Below are 15,262 nucleotides of genomic sequence, written 5' to 3'. Positions count from 1 at the left end.
TGTCTGAAGCATGCTCTGAAAACCACAATGTCGATCATATTAAAAACAGCAGGAGAGGTGAATTAAGAAAGAAAAGCATTTCTAATTCTCCTTCAAACATGCTTATGTTGCCAAGTGTTTGTCATAATATAGTACTCAAATTACACAAACAGCCATCATATTCTGTGGCCATTAATAGTTATTGTTTTGAAGTTTACAGTTTTGCATACTAATCTCCCCTGGGATTAGCTATTCTAAATGCAAGGCCCAGGCAAACCTATTTAGGGTTCTGTTACCCAGGCATTTGTTTTTTTTAAGATAAATATCTAGCATTTTGGATAACAATCTGCAGCTGAAGCCAATAAAACTTTAACTACCACTAAATTAACCACTAGCGTCCTGGATTTTGTTCTCCTAAAAAAAAAGAAAAAATTGAGAAAGATCTAACAAACCTCCTCTAAGGTATGGACCACATATTCAGGGCTCCTCTGATGTAAATCTCTGCTCAGAGCATTTTTCAAAAAATCAAAGATTGTGCTTATTGGTTGGATGCCTCAGACATGTGGGCAGAGCAGCCTGTTAATTTTTCTTTCTTGGCTAAGTCACTTCTACTTAGAAATCAGCAAACACAGATAACAATGGACTTTGCTGAGTCATAAACTGCAAATCATGAAGCAAGTAAAAACAGCCCTTTGCTCATTTTTCCTGTTTCAGATTGGAGATGGGAAGAGACTGGAGTCAGTTTTAGAAACACTGAACTATATTTTCAGTTGCACATTTTCCCCCTCCAATATGCTTACGTGAAATATTTATTTTGCTTATTAGTTCTTTATGGATGATACCTGCCTTACTTCATTTTCATAGAAGCCTGATCAAAATACATTATAAATCTGCTGCTATCTTTAGAAGTCTTCTTAATAAAAATTCTGAATGGCTCCAAGATCTGTATAAACATAGATCCCAATCCTATAAACACCTACCTATATACTTGGAGTCAAAGGGACTGCGCCCATACCTAGAGTTAAGGATCCACAGAAGTGTTTGCAGCGTGGGGCCCTATGGCCCAATCATGAAGTTCTGACTACTAGTGAAATCACCTCCTTCATGGGGAAAATCCAAAGAGGAGATTGGAAACTCCTGGGCTCTTAAACCTTTTCATACTTCGAATTTGGAGATAATAGGTCCCATGTGATCTGGCTGCCAGGGTAAATCAGCAGAAATAACTGCCTCTCTTTGCAGGGTCCTCACATCAGCGTGAGTCAGTAGAAGAGCTCTGTATCTCTATTCAGGGTCTCAGAACTTGCTGCGCTCTTACAGGCCACTATAAAAAATGGTGCGCATAAAGCACTCTAAAGGAGCTAGAGGCAAAACCACAGAATTCCAGGGGAAGAGGAAAGACTACACATGAGAGTCATTCCACTCGGACACAATCTGCGATGAGAACCCCTCCAGCAGTCAGCTTCAGCTACTCCCACAGGAGAGACAGGTATGGAGCAAGAGGGTGTTTCCATACAATATAGTGCTGACAGGGCTATTTTGCACTGCAAATGCCCAAGAGGGTCATGGAGGATGATGCCACAGAAAGCCATCTTCCTCCTGGCTCCACTGCCTTCTTTCTTCATCACCTCTTACACCAGAACCCTTGGAACTGTAGATCTGAAACCCCATGTAGGGAGCTATTGGTGGTATCATGGGCTGCTGCTGTTATTTCATCTCCTGTCCCTACTGCCTTTACTTCTTGTTGTTACTGGTCTGTTCCCAGCCGCTCCACAAGAAGAGGGAGACCAGAGCATTTGGGTATCACTCCTTGTCAAGGAAAAACCCACGCTGAATTCAGAACTTCACTGGGAGTTCTACCAGATAAGGACACCCTATCACTGTGGCCTGTAACCTGCGAGTCATCCCTGACTCTGGCCTCTCCTACACATGTACACCTAGGCCATTTCCAAAGCTTTTGCCTCTTCCTCCTCCATGCCAAGACCAATTCTGGCCCTTTCTCTGTCCAAATCATGAACATTTATCTAGTCCCTTATCATCTCCTGTCCTAACTACTGCAACCACTTTCTCTCTGGTCTTCTTGACACCCATCTTGCTCCTCCATGGTCCCTTCAAATTCTGCTGTCAAAATAACCTCCATTGTGATACTGTCGCCTCTCTCTTTGAGTCCCTCCACTGGCTCCTGCACTCCACTCCATTAAGTACAAGCTTCTGGTCCTCACCTTTGAGGCTCTTCACTACTATCTGCTCCCTACCTGTATCCACTCTTGAGTCCTGTCACCTCTCTTCCGTTCCATCATCCTTAAACCTCACCTTGCTGTGATACCTACAAAATTCTGAACAATGACTAGGCTGCTGGTGTGCTGTGACTGCTGCTTATTATGCTAATCACAATTGCCTCATTGTTATCTTATAATCCCCCACATCCCCTCGTCTATTGTATCCACATGTTATCTCCTCTCATATACTTAGACTGTAAGCTATTTGGGGCAGCTGCCATCCTTTCATTAACTAGAGAACAATGCCTTACTTTAATAGGGCCCTGATCTTTGCCTGGAACCTTCAGGTGCTATCCCAATAACAACAAAAATAACAATGAATTCAGGATTGAACCCATAGAAACCCATGGGTTTTTTAATAAAATATTTGGCTGGATGGAATACTAGTAAATACATAATGAGCAGTGTGGGTTTGAAATGATCTATAAATGTGTTTAAAACAAAGGCCTTATGATCTATAGGGGGTGTTTTTTCTAACCTACTAAAATACCACATCTTTCCTGACATTTATAAATTATTCAGGTGTGGGATTCATCCATATTTTAAATGAGCTGCTAAACTAAGCGACCCATTTGATTTGGGTGTGAATGAGAGCAGAATTTGGAGTCATAGGTCAGAAGGATGAACAGGAGGTAATTTGAAAGAAGGGCCTGATTTAATAGTGCAGAGCAAACGGCTCTGCAAGGGGGGAAAAATAGCATTAAAAATCACTGCAACAAGAAAATGGTAGTCTGACTGGCACCAGTGAAAAACCATCAGGAAACTGAACTGAAGTTCAATTTTCACCTAGCAACAACACAGTGAAATCCTGATTTGAAAAAACATAAATCACAGACCAATTAAATACAAACATACTGATGAAATTTCAGTAAGTGTTCATTTGAGCATGCCACAGTTTTGATCGATGGCCTTACCTTCTTACGCACCTGTTGTTCTTTGGCAGAATGAGCTTTCACATGCTTGCGCAGGGAACTTGGATCCGTGTAGCGTTTGGAGCACCCGGGAATTTGACAGGCATATGGTTTCTGTAAATGCATGGAAAAGAGAAAGAAAGGGAAGGATTTCAGCTTTTATAGGCACCTACCTTTATGATATGAAGCCTGAGTTCAACAATTAGAATACAAAATAGCTAGAGACTATAATTTATGTGAAAACTTATTGTAAAACCCCAAGCTGTTTGCTCAGCTTGCAACCTCTAGTTTTGCAAATACTTCTGTGTATAACAAGTCTGGCTGCGGGCCAGCTGTGGCGCACACAGAACAGCAATGACAGCTCATATTCTGAAGTCAGTCCAAATCCTGAGAGCACTTAACACATCTGTACTCTTACACTTTTGGGGATTGATTACTGGACAGAATTAAATCATAATGAGAAATAAATTGTTGGGTTTTGAGAACATTATAGTATTTCCACTTTTTGCAAGTACAAAAATAGTACCTTTTTGCCTCTTTGGAGAGGTATTTACTTTGTATGCAATCCACTCAGTATGTAACACAGTATTGCAAAGATCTTTAAGTATAATTACAAAAAAAAGAAAAAACTTGGTTCCTGATTTTGACTTCCTACTGGTTTTACACAGACAGCGTCACATATGTTGCAAAGCAAAAGCTAAAGGCATTAACACCAGAGTGCTTTCATACATTATTCCCATTCCTGTTTTAAATAACACAAATGCTTTATTTACACAATTTATACTCATACAAACAACACTAAACACAAACATTACAGCAAATCAACAAATACAGAAAAACCAGCATTGTTGACCTTGCCAGGGAAAGACCTTTCCAACTGTGAATAGTATCTGCCAGAGGTTACCTCTCCTAGATGGCAGAACATGAAGATCTTCCAGCGGCAAGAACAGCCTAGTTTAGCTGATGAGTTCCAATGGATTCCTTTCACGTGGTAGAAAGATACTTCTCCTACCTGTAGGAAGAACGCTTCTCTCTATCTGGAGGGTATCAAAGCTCCTTCCTATTAGAACAGAACAGCTGCAGGGCCCTCATGGTAAGCTTCCAGCTAATGCAAGCCTGACCAAATGCTTTATTTGGCTGTGCCACCTCTGGGCCTTGACAACAAAAGGCAACCTTTAAACTGTTAGGGAAATCCTAAATGAATTTGTTATTCCCAAGGTACTTGGTCACAATCAGGTGGTAACAAATGATTGCCTCATGCCAAGCCTCACAAAGCCTCTAACCAGAGGCTAATTTTGCTTTTTTTTCCCTGTGGCTTTTTGGAGCTTGCTTGCCTGCTCACCCATCATGACAATGTACTATACCAGAGGGGCCTCAGTACATGTGCCAGTAAGTTCTTTTAGTGCCCTCCCAGGAAGTTTGGTTGGCCTCTCACCTTTATGATTTGATCACCTTCAAGGGCTGACATCAGAGTCACACATTTGAACCTCTTCTCTTTTCATAGAAAGCATTCCGACATGGTCACTTTCACCTGCAGTGCAAAGTGCACACAAGCCCAATTGCACCACTAAAGTCTTATGTAAAGGCAGCAAGGGAGAAGTGGGATTGGGGCTCCCAGCAGAATGGCAATATAGGGTGCCATTTGCACCGCTGGTTTGCACAGAAGGGGTCATCCGCAGAGGAAAGTGATGGAATCATGATTCTGCAGTCTGGAGCTGCATTCCCATGCTATGGTTCTGCTTAGATAAAACCCTACACTTCATTTGGATAAAGCCCAGTAGCTATGGCTTAGTACAGATAAAATGAATTTCAGCAGCACTGGAAGAGTGATGACACCCCTTCATAATTGCAGCACAGATAACTTCCCTAATTCTGCTTTCACCGTGGGAAATGTGACCTAGTAATTTCAGTTATTTAAATCAAACCAACCCAAACTAACAGGTCACTGTAATTATTTACATATTCTCCTTTCTGAGAAGATAAATGATGGATTGACCTACATGCAGAATTTTAAATCAATACCAAATGCACTCCATATGAAATAAGCATCCATGTAAATCCTTTTTCTTTCTAGGTGCCTCCAGAGGATAAATAACTCTGTTCCTTATACCAGGAGGAAATTTCCAAAGGAATAATAGGATCATTCACCAACTCAAAGCCTTAAAGGCTAACACAATATCTACTCAGAAACTTACATAGGAAAGTTGATTTATTCAGAGTCTTTAGAATACACAGAGAACAGACATGTGAGGAAGGACTATGGAAACCTTTAATAAATTCCTTAATAGAAGAACCAGCAGAATATTTTTCTAGCCATGGTACCGTGATTAGCGATGGGGAAACTAGATCAGAAAAATGCCCATCTTTAATAGCCTAATCTTTTTTGCTTGGACATTCACACAGTCCTTCGATATGTAGTCAGTTTTTAAAGGGGTCCCTGGGTCCTTTGGGCTCCAGTTTTTACAGTAAAACAATACATGCATCATTAATTGTTTACGCTGACATTCTAAAACAGGCAACACACTAAATAAAAACCACAGGTCTTAAATGAAGCAGGCAAATGAACGTTAGTTTCATCAGAATATGAATATAGTGAGAATTTCAAAGAACCTATAGCAGGGAAATGTGAACAACAGTTCCAGACACTTTGGAAAGTTAGTCAAAAATGATTACTGTACCTTTGTGCTGATGTATGAGCATTTCAGAGGTTAAAGAAACAGAGAGAAAAGGAGAAGAAAAGAGAGAGCTAAGTTTAGAGATTTCTTTGCAATATCACATAGATGAACAGACACAAGAACTCTGGGTTATTTTGTTCAGTGTACTATATAATTGTACAAAAGCTCTACTAAATGATATTCCATTTGTGAGTCAAGCTTATATATATGTTTTTATATTAACTTCAAGCAGTTAAACTTCAAAAATGTGTATCCCATACAGTATATTCAGTTTCAAAAGACACATTTTAGAACTAATTACAAATTCAAATATTTCAGGTTGACTTTCAAATAAATAAAACATTGTTATTGTAAGTGTGCTTGGGTTTGGAAAATGTGACTGACTCGCTTCTCTTGCTTGTTTGTTTTTGCAAGGCATAATGTACATTACACATTCCTTAATGCTGCACTGTCTGAAATGTGTAGCTGCTTAAAGAGTAAATATCAATTAAACTCAAAAGTTCTGCCCTATAAACACTCGGCCAAATGTTAAATCATACATTCACCTCTTTGAAAAAGACAAAGGAAAGACTCTTGCTGTTATTCTTCACAAGCTCTAGGCTGGGGACTTAATTGGCCTATGATGTCTGTTTGCTTCCTTTGCCGTAAAATTGGCGAGTTAATTGTATCAGGATTTAGGGCAGCTTCAGCACAAATTAAAATTTTTAGAATGGCTACTTAAAAAAAAACCCTGATGAATGGATCGTATGTCAGAAACCCCAAACATCCTCGACAGGGGCCAGCTAACATGGCCTTTTTATTATGGATCAAGGAGAAAGGCACATTGTGTGTCTTCTTCCACAGGTTCACCCACTGCAGATACACTTCGGTAAAACTCCTCTTCTGAGAATCACACGGAAGATATTCTGCCCTCCTTGCATGCTCTCCAAGGGCCTGATCCAAAGCCCATCACAGAAGTCAAGAGAAAGACTCCCACGAACATCAGTAGGGTTTGGAGCAGGTCCCATGTGCTGTGCATGCATTAAGAGCAGAACATTAGAGTTGAGGTCTACCATGTCTATATGCGAGAAGAACTTGGTACTTATGGTTCATTTTCAGTGCAGTTAGTTAATCATTAGCATTATTAACACATCACACATGGTTGATGTATTCTTGCCTTTTGGGGTGGGGCTTTTTTTTTACAAAATTGTGTCCATTAATTTATTTTCTCTTAAGGTGTTTGCCATGTTCCTGTGGTCATTTAGATCAGACTTTGTCAAAATAAGCAAGAAAACTATTGAATTTCTTACAGCAACAATTTTTCAAGCCTTGATTCTGCCCCCTTTACTCACACAGAGCAGTATCTTACTCTACAAGCAGTTCCTCAAGGTGAGCAACACCTTACTCCAGGAGTATTCCCACAGTAAGGTATTCCTCGGTTTGAGTAAGGGTAATAGAATTTTGCCCTCAATGGTTAAATGAAAATCCTCCATTATTTAAATCAATACATGCAGCTAAAAATTAAAGCACCTCTTCCTTCACTTCTTATTATTTAGACATTTTCATGAAATGGAAGCTGCCATATGCCAGTTTCAATGCAGATCCTGTACAAAGCCTGTTTAAACTCTCTGTGCAAGCCATAATATGAAATAAGGTAATGCTTACAGTATCCAGGTGTGTGCGCTGGTGCTTTGCCCGATCACTGGAGTTACTGAAAGCTTTCTGGCAGCCAGGGTGCTGACATAGGTAAGGTTTCTCTCCAGTATGACTCCGCAGGTGAATCTTAAGGTTTTCAAGCCTAGAGAATGCCTTGTTGCACCCTTCAAACTGTAATAAAGCCACAAAACATCTCTGTAAAGCATTATTAAATAAACCATGGGCAGCCACGAGTACAGTTAAAACCCAAGCTAGACATGTAATAAATCAACCAAAACTCAAACATCTGCTGAAATTTATGGGTGAAACACATCATTTTGTGCTGTTAATTTCATCTATCATGAAAGGCACGGTGTGTGGATAGATAATACTATATTATTATAAATATCTCACACTTTCAGTGTGCAGTGCTGAACCTTAAAGATATGGTCTTGGTAAGGAAGTTTAAAGAAAGAACAAGCATTCAGCTTCTGAAGTGTTCTCTTAAACAGTGTTTTTAACATTACTCTGGGGGGAATTCTGCACCACTGCACAATGCAGAATTTTGCAGAAATTAACATTGTGCGCGCAGAATTTCTTTTCCTCCACAGAAATGGGCTGCAGTGCTGCTGGTCACCACTAGAGGCCACTGGACTCTGCAGAGCCCAGCTTGCACATAGAAGACACTGCTGGTGGGAGGGAGAGGGAGCTAGAGGGTTTCTGGCAGCTGCAGTTCCCAGCATGCCCCGAGAGAAGGAGAAGGCGGCACACAGGAAACTCCGTTCAAGCCTGGGAGCCAGCATCAGGCTGTTTCTCCCTCCGGATCCCTGGGCGCTGGGGAGGGGAGAGGGGCGGGTGTCTGGGCTAGGGGGGGCCCTGTGGCTGGGCTCTGCGAGGGAGGGGGTGCAGGTATCTGGGCTGGGGGGGCACTGCGGCTGCACTCTGAGGGGGAGGGGGTGCAGGTGTATTGGCTGAGGGGGTCCCGAAGGTGGGCTCTTGGTGGGAAAGGTTGTGGGTGTCTGCCCTCCCCCCGCTAGGCTCTAGAAGGATAGGGGGCAGAGAAACAGGAACTGCGTTGTCATAGGCATTTCTTTAACTTTCTACTCCTGGGGGAATTTTTGTGTGTGTCGTGTATTGTTACAGACATACTTGCTGACAGGTATTTTGAAATAAATTACCAAAGTAATTAAAAGTGGCATGATTGCATAGCATTATTTTGACAAGTAAAATTTGCAGAATTTCAAAATATTGTGTGCCGAATTTTTAATTTTTTGGTATGGCATTTTTAATTTTTTGGGACAGAATGCCCCCAGGAGTATAAAATGAGTTGGCACAAGAAACTTTGTGGGGTATAACAATCCGCTGCCACACACAGAACGGAGAGAATCTGTGTGGCACAGAAGAACCTGTTTTCAGAGAACTGAAATCCTGCACAGTGCATAGTATAAAACATTCTACAGAAGATGATTTGATCCACCTCCTGATCCATTCAAATGAACTCTCCTGTTGCTAACTCTAGCCTGCCTGCACCTGGCACCCCAACTGCTTGCTCTATTCTCCACATTGATATAGCTGGTTACCTGAGCAACACTGGCTTTTACTGTTCTGGTTTCATTAAGAAAGCTTAAAGTGGTAGTTGATAGTGCTTGTAGCATCTATTACAAATCCTATAGGTCAAGAGCCAATACAGATGTGGACAAGCAGTATTAAGAGCTATAGCTAGCAATTGCAGATGTAAAAGTACTAGTGTTCATGAGGATATGTCAGTCTTACAAAATTATCATAAAAACTCACCAGCTCAGACACTCTCCACACTGGATAGTGGGTGAGTAGAATTTCGCAAGTGCGTGTGTGAATTAGTATCTGCGTATATACAGAGAAACAGATACTGATTCAGATTCTATAGACACATGCATAATAAGAATGATCATTATTACACTCAGAGTTCTATTATTATAAAAATGTTAAGATCTGAAAGAGAAAAAGAATTTGATTGTACAAATAATATGGGTGAGTTTAACTGATTTTGCACAGTACAAAGTGTTTTTTTAGTAGTTGCTGGGTGCCTTCAACTCCCATGGACAAAGTAGAGGGCCTGATCCAAAGCCAACAGAAGTAAATTGAAAGGGTTGTTAGATCTTTGAAGGAACATACCACCTAACTGCAAGTGACATTACCAAAATATGAGACCTTTTCCTGTTTAGCTTTGTTTCTATTATACTACAGGATTCCAAGGTCCATTTCTAAAATTTATGTTGTTAACATGAACTGGTATATTTGTGATCCTATATATAATTTCTTTTCCCTTGAAATATCAGCCCCTCTCTTGGACTGAAATACAGATGGTTTGGTGTGAAAGAAGTACGGAGTCTAGTTAAAGATTAAACATAAGCATCATAGCTTCTGTTCTGGTAGTGTTTCGCTGCACTACAAAACTAATTTAGAATGGTTTCTTTTATCAGTTTCCAGTATGGATGCTAATCTGTAGTTTGAAGTATGCAATGATAGAATTTGTTGGTATATGATACATAACAGGAAGGGGTGAATTAACCAGGTGGTCTTATTGCATTTCCTAACTGGTCATCAGCTTGCTTCTTATGCACACACACACACACTTGGTATTACTGAATAAAACATGTTGAACCTAATATGCATCTTTTTGTCACAATGCAAAAAATTAGAGAGACAGACTCAGATGCTCTCCCAACACATGTGGTTAGAATCAATCAAATGTACCCTGGTACCTTGTATTTTTTGCAGCATTACCCATTGCTCTCTTAGAAGTATATAATCACACTTTTGAAATACGTTTCTCTGTTTCGCTTTGCTTCAAGACTGCAGCTGTTTTTTAAAAGCCTGTTACATTTCATATTTCCAGATGTTTTGCCTGGTCCCTATTTTACACAACAAAAAACAGAAGGAAACTCCCCTCCTTGTAGTAAATAAAACTGGATGCCAAATATCTGATTTGGCATGGCAAATTCTATGGGCCAGAATCTCAGATGGTGTAAAGTGGTATAAACTCCATAAACTTCAAAGGAGCCACACACCCCAGCTGAGGATCTGGTTCATGTTCCTGTAATGTAAATGATATTTCCAAGAAGTAAAATGAGACTACCAAGGATACATTAGACCCGCTCGTTGCATTTTGCAAAAATTTAAGCTCATCCAAGATTGTATTAACTGGAGCTGTACTTTCTCCTCAAATACTGCATGTCATACATTTATTGTATGCCTTTCCAGCTAGTAACTACTGTAACACTAGTAGAAGCCTGCTCTTGTGAAATGCTAATGGAAGTTAAAGATACTTACACCTTACAGGATCAGGCCTTACAAATACATCCGCGAATGTAATTTCAGATCATCACATGTGCTAATAAGATCGAATTGTCAGAACCTTAAAATCCTGACATAAATAAATCATTATGCACTGCTCTTTTGTTTACCAGGGTTGGCTGAAAATCGTCTCTTGAATTTTTTTTTCAAAGAAAATTGAGTTTTCAACAAATGGCAATTTTTTGCAAAGAGCATCTGCTTTCTGTGGAAAATTTGGACTTTTCATTGAAAAACTGAACACCCCCAAAACTGAAAACTTTTGTTCAAAAAATAAAAATGTTGATGCAGTGCCCCATTCCTCTATTCTCTTCTGTGGGCCAGGTTTTTACATCATACCGCTCCCATGATGCACTGCAGACAGGGAATTCCATGTTACACTGCAGTGGCTCAGCAAGAGGAGTGGCTATGCTGCATCATGGGATATATAGTCTGGAAGCCTGGCCCACAAAGGAGGATGAGTGCATGAGGCACCAGAATTGACATTCGTACGAAGCACCATGGCAGCAGTTCTGAATGGAAATGTTTTCAGGCCAACTTTTTCAGCCAACATTTTTCAGTTCTTGGCTGAAATTTTTCAATTTTTCATTCTTTTGCCAAAAAGTTAAAATTTGCTGTGGGGAATTTTTTTTTCAACCATCTCTACTGTTTTCCTAGGAATAGGTGTTGTGTATTGCACTCAGGTGAGTTCCACTCCCTGCCCAGCTTACTCTCCATTGCAGTTTTACTGCATTGCTCATTTTCCATCATCCTTGCATACAGGGCCAGTTCTACGGGGGCAAGTGAGCATGGTAGTTGCCCTAGGTGCAAGCTTCCAAAGAGCAGCAAACTGCTCTGCCATTCTCCCCCCGACTCGCCTGCCTTGCTCTGATTGGGAGGCTGGGAGGTTTGGGGTTTTTTTGTTTTTTGTTTTGACTCAGCTGCAGGAGTGTGGGTGGGGGTAAGGGTGTGGAACACATTTTCCATCTGGCTAGGGGTGCTCCTGCTTCCACTGAGAGGACGTTGCCCCTCAACCATTTGGGATCTCAAATAGTTTATTTGAGAAACAAAGTCTGTTAGCCTTGGACTCAGCTGCATGGAGGAGTTTTTAAAAGTGAGGTGTATTTTAAAATGATCATTTACAGAAACTAAGTTTCTGGTGTGATGCTAGTTTACTAGAGACTTGCATGAAAGACATCAAAGACAGGAGAGAGGGTGAATTCCTCACTCTATTGAAGTCTATGGAAGGATTGTCATTATCTTCAGGTGGATCAGGATTTCACCAAGAGAGTTTACGTTAGTTATTCAAGTGCAACCGACCAAACTCCAGCACATTCTTTGTTTCTCTCACACATACACATGGATTGTGTTGCAGGCTTCCAACGAGTGACTAACTAACAGAAAGGCAAGGCCTGATCCTAATTAAAGTCAATAGCAAAGCTCCCACTGACTTCAGTGGAAGCAGGGATACGTTGATAATCATTGCTGCCGGGGTGTGAAATAAATCCCAGATTTCCCTTATTCATTGTCAGAATGGGTCTGAAAGTGATTCCCAACTACAAAATGATCACAACTCGTACTAGAAACTAGCCAGATATGCAGATGTTCCAGCACCTGCTTGGCTAAGTAATTTAAATACTACTGTGTCACATATGAAATGATTACATAAAATATTGCTTTGAACTGCTGACCCAGCAGCTGCTTTCAGCATCCCCAGGGAGCTGGATCACTTGTGTTCTAGAAAGTACTGTAAATTGGAGGCAAAAAGAAAGAAAACAGTGGCCCAAGCTCAGGTAGTTGGCTGGCTCAGGGGATTGGTAATGGGATATGGGGCTTTTCACCTCTAGGTCATCCCCCAGAGTCCAGCTCAATGTAGCTGAGATCAGCAGTGACCTGAAGTCATTACAATCTGATGGTGGTCTCAGTCTAGTGCCTAGGAACAAAATTCTACATGAGTGGGTACCGCTCATGGATCAGTATGAGTTGGTACAGGTGGTGAAAGGATTGGTCTAGCATCATTGTCCTGGCATATTAATTGGAGTATGTGACAAGGAAGACACCCTTCTTTCTATTACTGTTGGAACTTGGTAAAGCACAGTCTTCATTTGTGATGTTTGATTCCACAGTTCTGTAGAATAAAGGAAAACACTGGATTTCAGGATCAATGAATGAACTGGACAGGAGGAGCAGACTAATTATACAGCAGAGAGAAAGCTTCTATTTACACACAAATATCTCGGTAATCAGCAATGACAGGAAAGCAAATAGAGAAAAAAGTACACGACAGTTTAATGAAGCCTGGGTAAAATATTAGGGGGAAAATTCAGGGCTGGCAGAAACCAGTGACTCGACTGAAGCCAAATGGATTTGTGCCTACTGATGCCAGCTCTGAATCTAGCCCTACATTTTTTCCAAAATCAGCCAAGGGTAACAGTGGCCTCCCAGTTCCTTAAAATGACAGCTCTAGCTATTGACAGAGAAAGGGTCATGCCATCAGACACAGACTGATGACAGCTGATCCTTTAAATACAGTGGACAAAGTGATCTGCATTCCCAGAATGGCTTTTATTTTGTGGACGATATTTTGTTCTTGGATGCACAAGCAGCGCTGCATATGACAAATTAACACAAACACACACACAAGCCCAGGGCCTGCTGCAAGGGTTTTTCTGTTCTAGGCAAACTGTAAAGCTTCTGCCTCTCCCAGTCACTCATACATTAAATGGTCTCTTAAGCTTTTGCTACCCTTAATAGTATGCTGCCCTAGGCAGTTGCTTATTGTGTCTATATGGCAGACCTGGCCCTACACAGATTCTCAGACTGAGATCAGAAGTTACATATCAACATTGCCAACTTTCTCCACACCAGCAATCATGAATGCTCCTCCAAACTAGCTGGAAACAAGTGACCTATGACTTCAGAAATTCTATTTGGTCAGGGATCCTCTCGGAACATTTGATGTTGTTTGGAGAGGTGGGAGGAGCCTTGACAGATTCCATTCAGCCACGGCAAAATAAATAAAATAAATTAAAATAAATAAATAAAAGGAAAAAACGCTACAAATACTGCAAAACTTCAGAAAACAGCTTCAGAAATAAGCAACCTGAGACTTGCAAATTTTTCAAAGCTACAAGTCAACAAATATGCTGAAATTCATTGAAAAATAAAGCAATAGTGGCAAATCTGGCATTCCCAAAACACCCTCCTTAAAGGCAACATTTTGAAAATGCAGCTCATGTCTACAAACCCTGCACTGCAGTCCCCAGGACTGTACCCCTCCATTCTCCCCTCAGACCAGGTCTGCACAGGAACATTCAGGAAAGTTACGGCAAATTAACTACAAGTATGTAGTCAAAGCACATAAGTTAAAGCATGTTAAGCCTCCATATGTATAAACTAAAGCCACTTTACTCTTGAATGAAATAGAGAGCATCAATCAGTGTAGGATCTTGACCTACAATGTGATTTCTAGGGCTTTGTTAATTAGCTCCAATATCTATGGTCAAATGCAAAGTACAAAATATTCTGAATAATGCGAACTAGTTAAGGGTCCCATTCTGCAATTACTGATGTTGGTGGCAAAACTTCCACTGGCCAATGTCCCAGTCCAGCAAAACCCTTAAGCACCTGCATAACTTGAAACGTATGAGAAGTCCCACTGACTTCTGTGGGACTATCCACGTACTGTACTTGTAGTTACATAGAAACATACCTTGATGAATCCAGGCCCTAGGAGGAGTAGGAGCACACCCTACGTGGTCTAAGCTACTGTAGCAGCACAAACACCCAAAAAATATGGATTCATTTCTCTCTTAGTTTGACCAAAAACCTCTATTTTTGGTTCCCACTGACACATACTTATAAGAAACAGTATCATCAGCAGCGAGACTTCCACTTCACTGCCCCTATCTGTGTCCCATTAGTTTTATCTACTGATATTGCATTATCTTAAATTTAGCAAGGATATTTATTTACTTGTACCTTTCCTGCCACCAGGCAACACCTTAGCCCGAATCCTCTGGCCATACAGTGTACCCTCTACTGGAGAAAACTGGGCACCCTTGCCTCACTCCAGATATCTGCCACTAAGAGCAATCAGTCATGCTTGATAGATTCTAAGATCCAACTACAAGGAATTAATATATAGTTCCCAAAGAACACTGGGATCATATGAACTACTTGATCAACTGAGCAGGCTGCTTATTGTATCTCCGAGACGTCTGGTATCAATCTGTCAGTACTTAATCCTACTGCCTTATGCTTTTTTTTTTATTGAGATCTGATGCCAGGGATAATTGTAACAAATGCTCCACAATCCTTTGTTTCGGTAAAAGCCACCTAAGCCTTTAAACAGGTTTATAAATAAAAATAATAATTATACTTCTGGAACCTACTTTTGGTTTAGATCATTAATGCATGCTTTAGAAACCAGAATCCTATATAAATACAAACATGAATAGAAAATGATGCCATTGAGGTACAAGGAATAAAATGG

At 40.6% G+C, this 15,262-nt stretch overlaps 1 protein-coding gene across 1 annotated transcript in view; it reads right to left on the bottom strand.

The window, feature by feature from the left end:
- GLIS1 (GLIS family zinc finger 1) overlaps positions 1 to 15,262 on the bottom strand; it is a 134,778-nt gene that overhangs the window by 42,423 nt on the left and 77,093 nt on the right. The window contains exons 3-4 of the mRNA XM_077825376.1: positions 7,486 to 7,647; positions 3,170 to 3,280 (exon numbers count right to left, since the gene is read on the bottom strand). Coding sequence (XP_077681502.1) covers positions 3,170 to 3,280; positions 7,486 to 7,647 — 273 coding nt within the window. The remainder of the gene's footprint in view (positions 1 to 3,169; positions 3,281 to 7,485; positions 7,648 to 15,262) is intronic.

The sequence above is a fragment of the Eretmochelys imbricata genome, chromosome 8 (assembly GCF_965152235.1).
Source record: "Eretmochelys imbricata isolate rEreImb1 chromosome 8, rEreImb1.hap1, whole genome shotgun sequence".
Classification (NCBI taxonomy): domain Eukaryota; kingdom Metazoa; phylum Chordata; order Testudines; family Cheloniidae; genus Eretmochelys; species Eretmochelys imbricata.
This window is presented reverse-complemented; position numbering and strand designations above follow the sequence as displayed.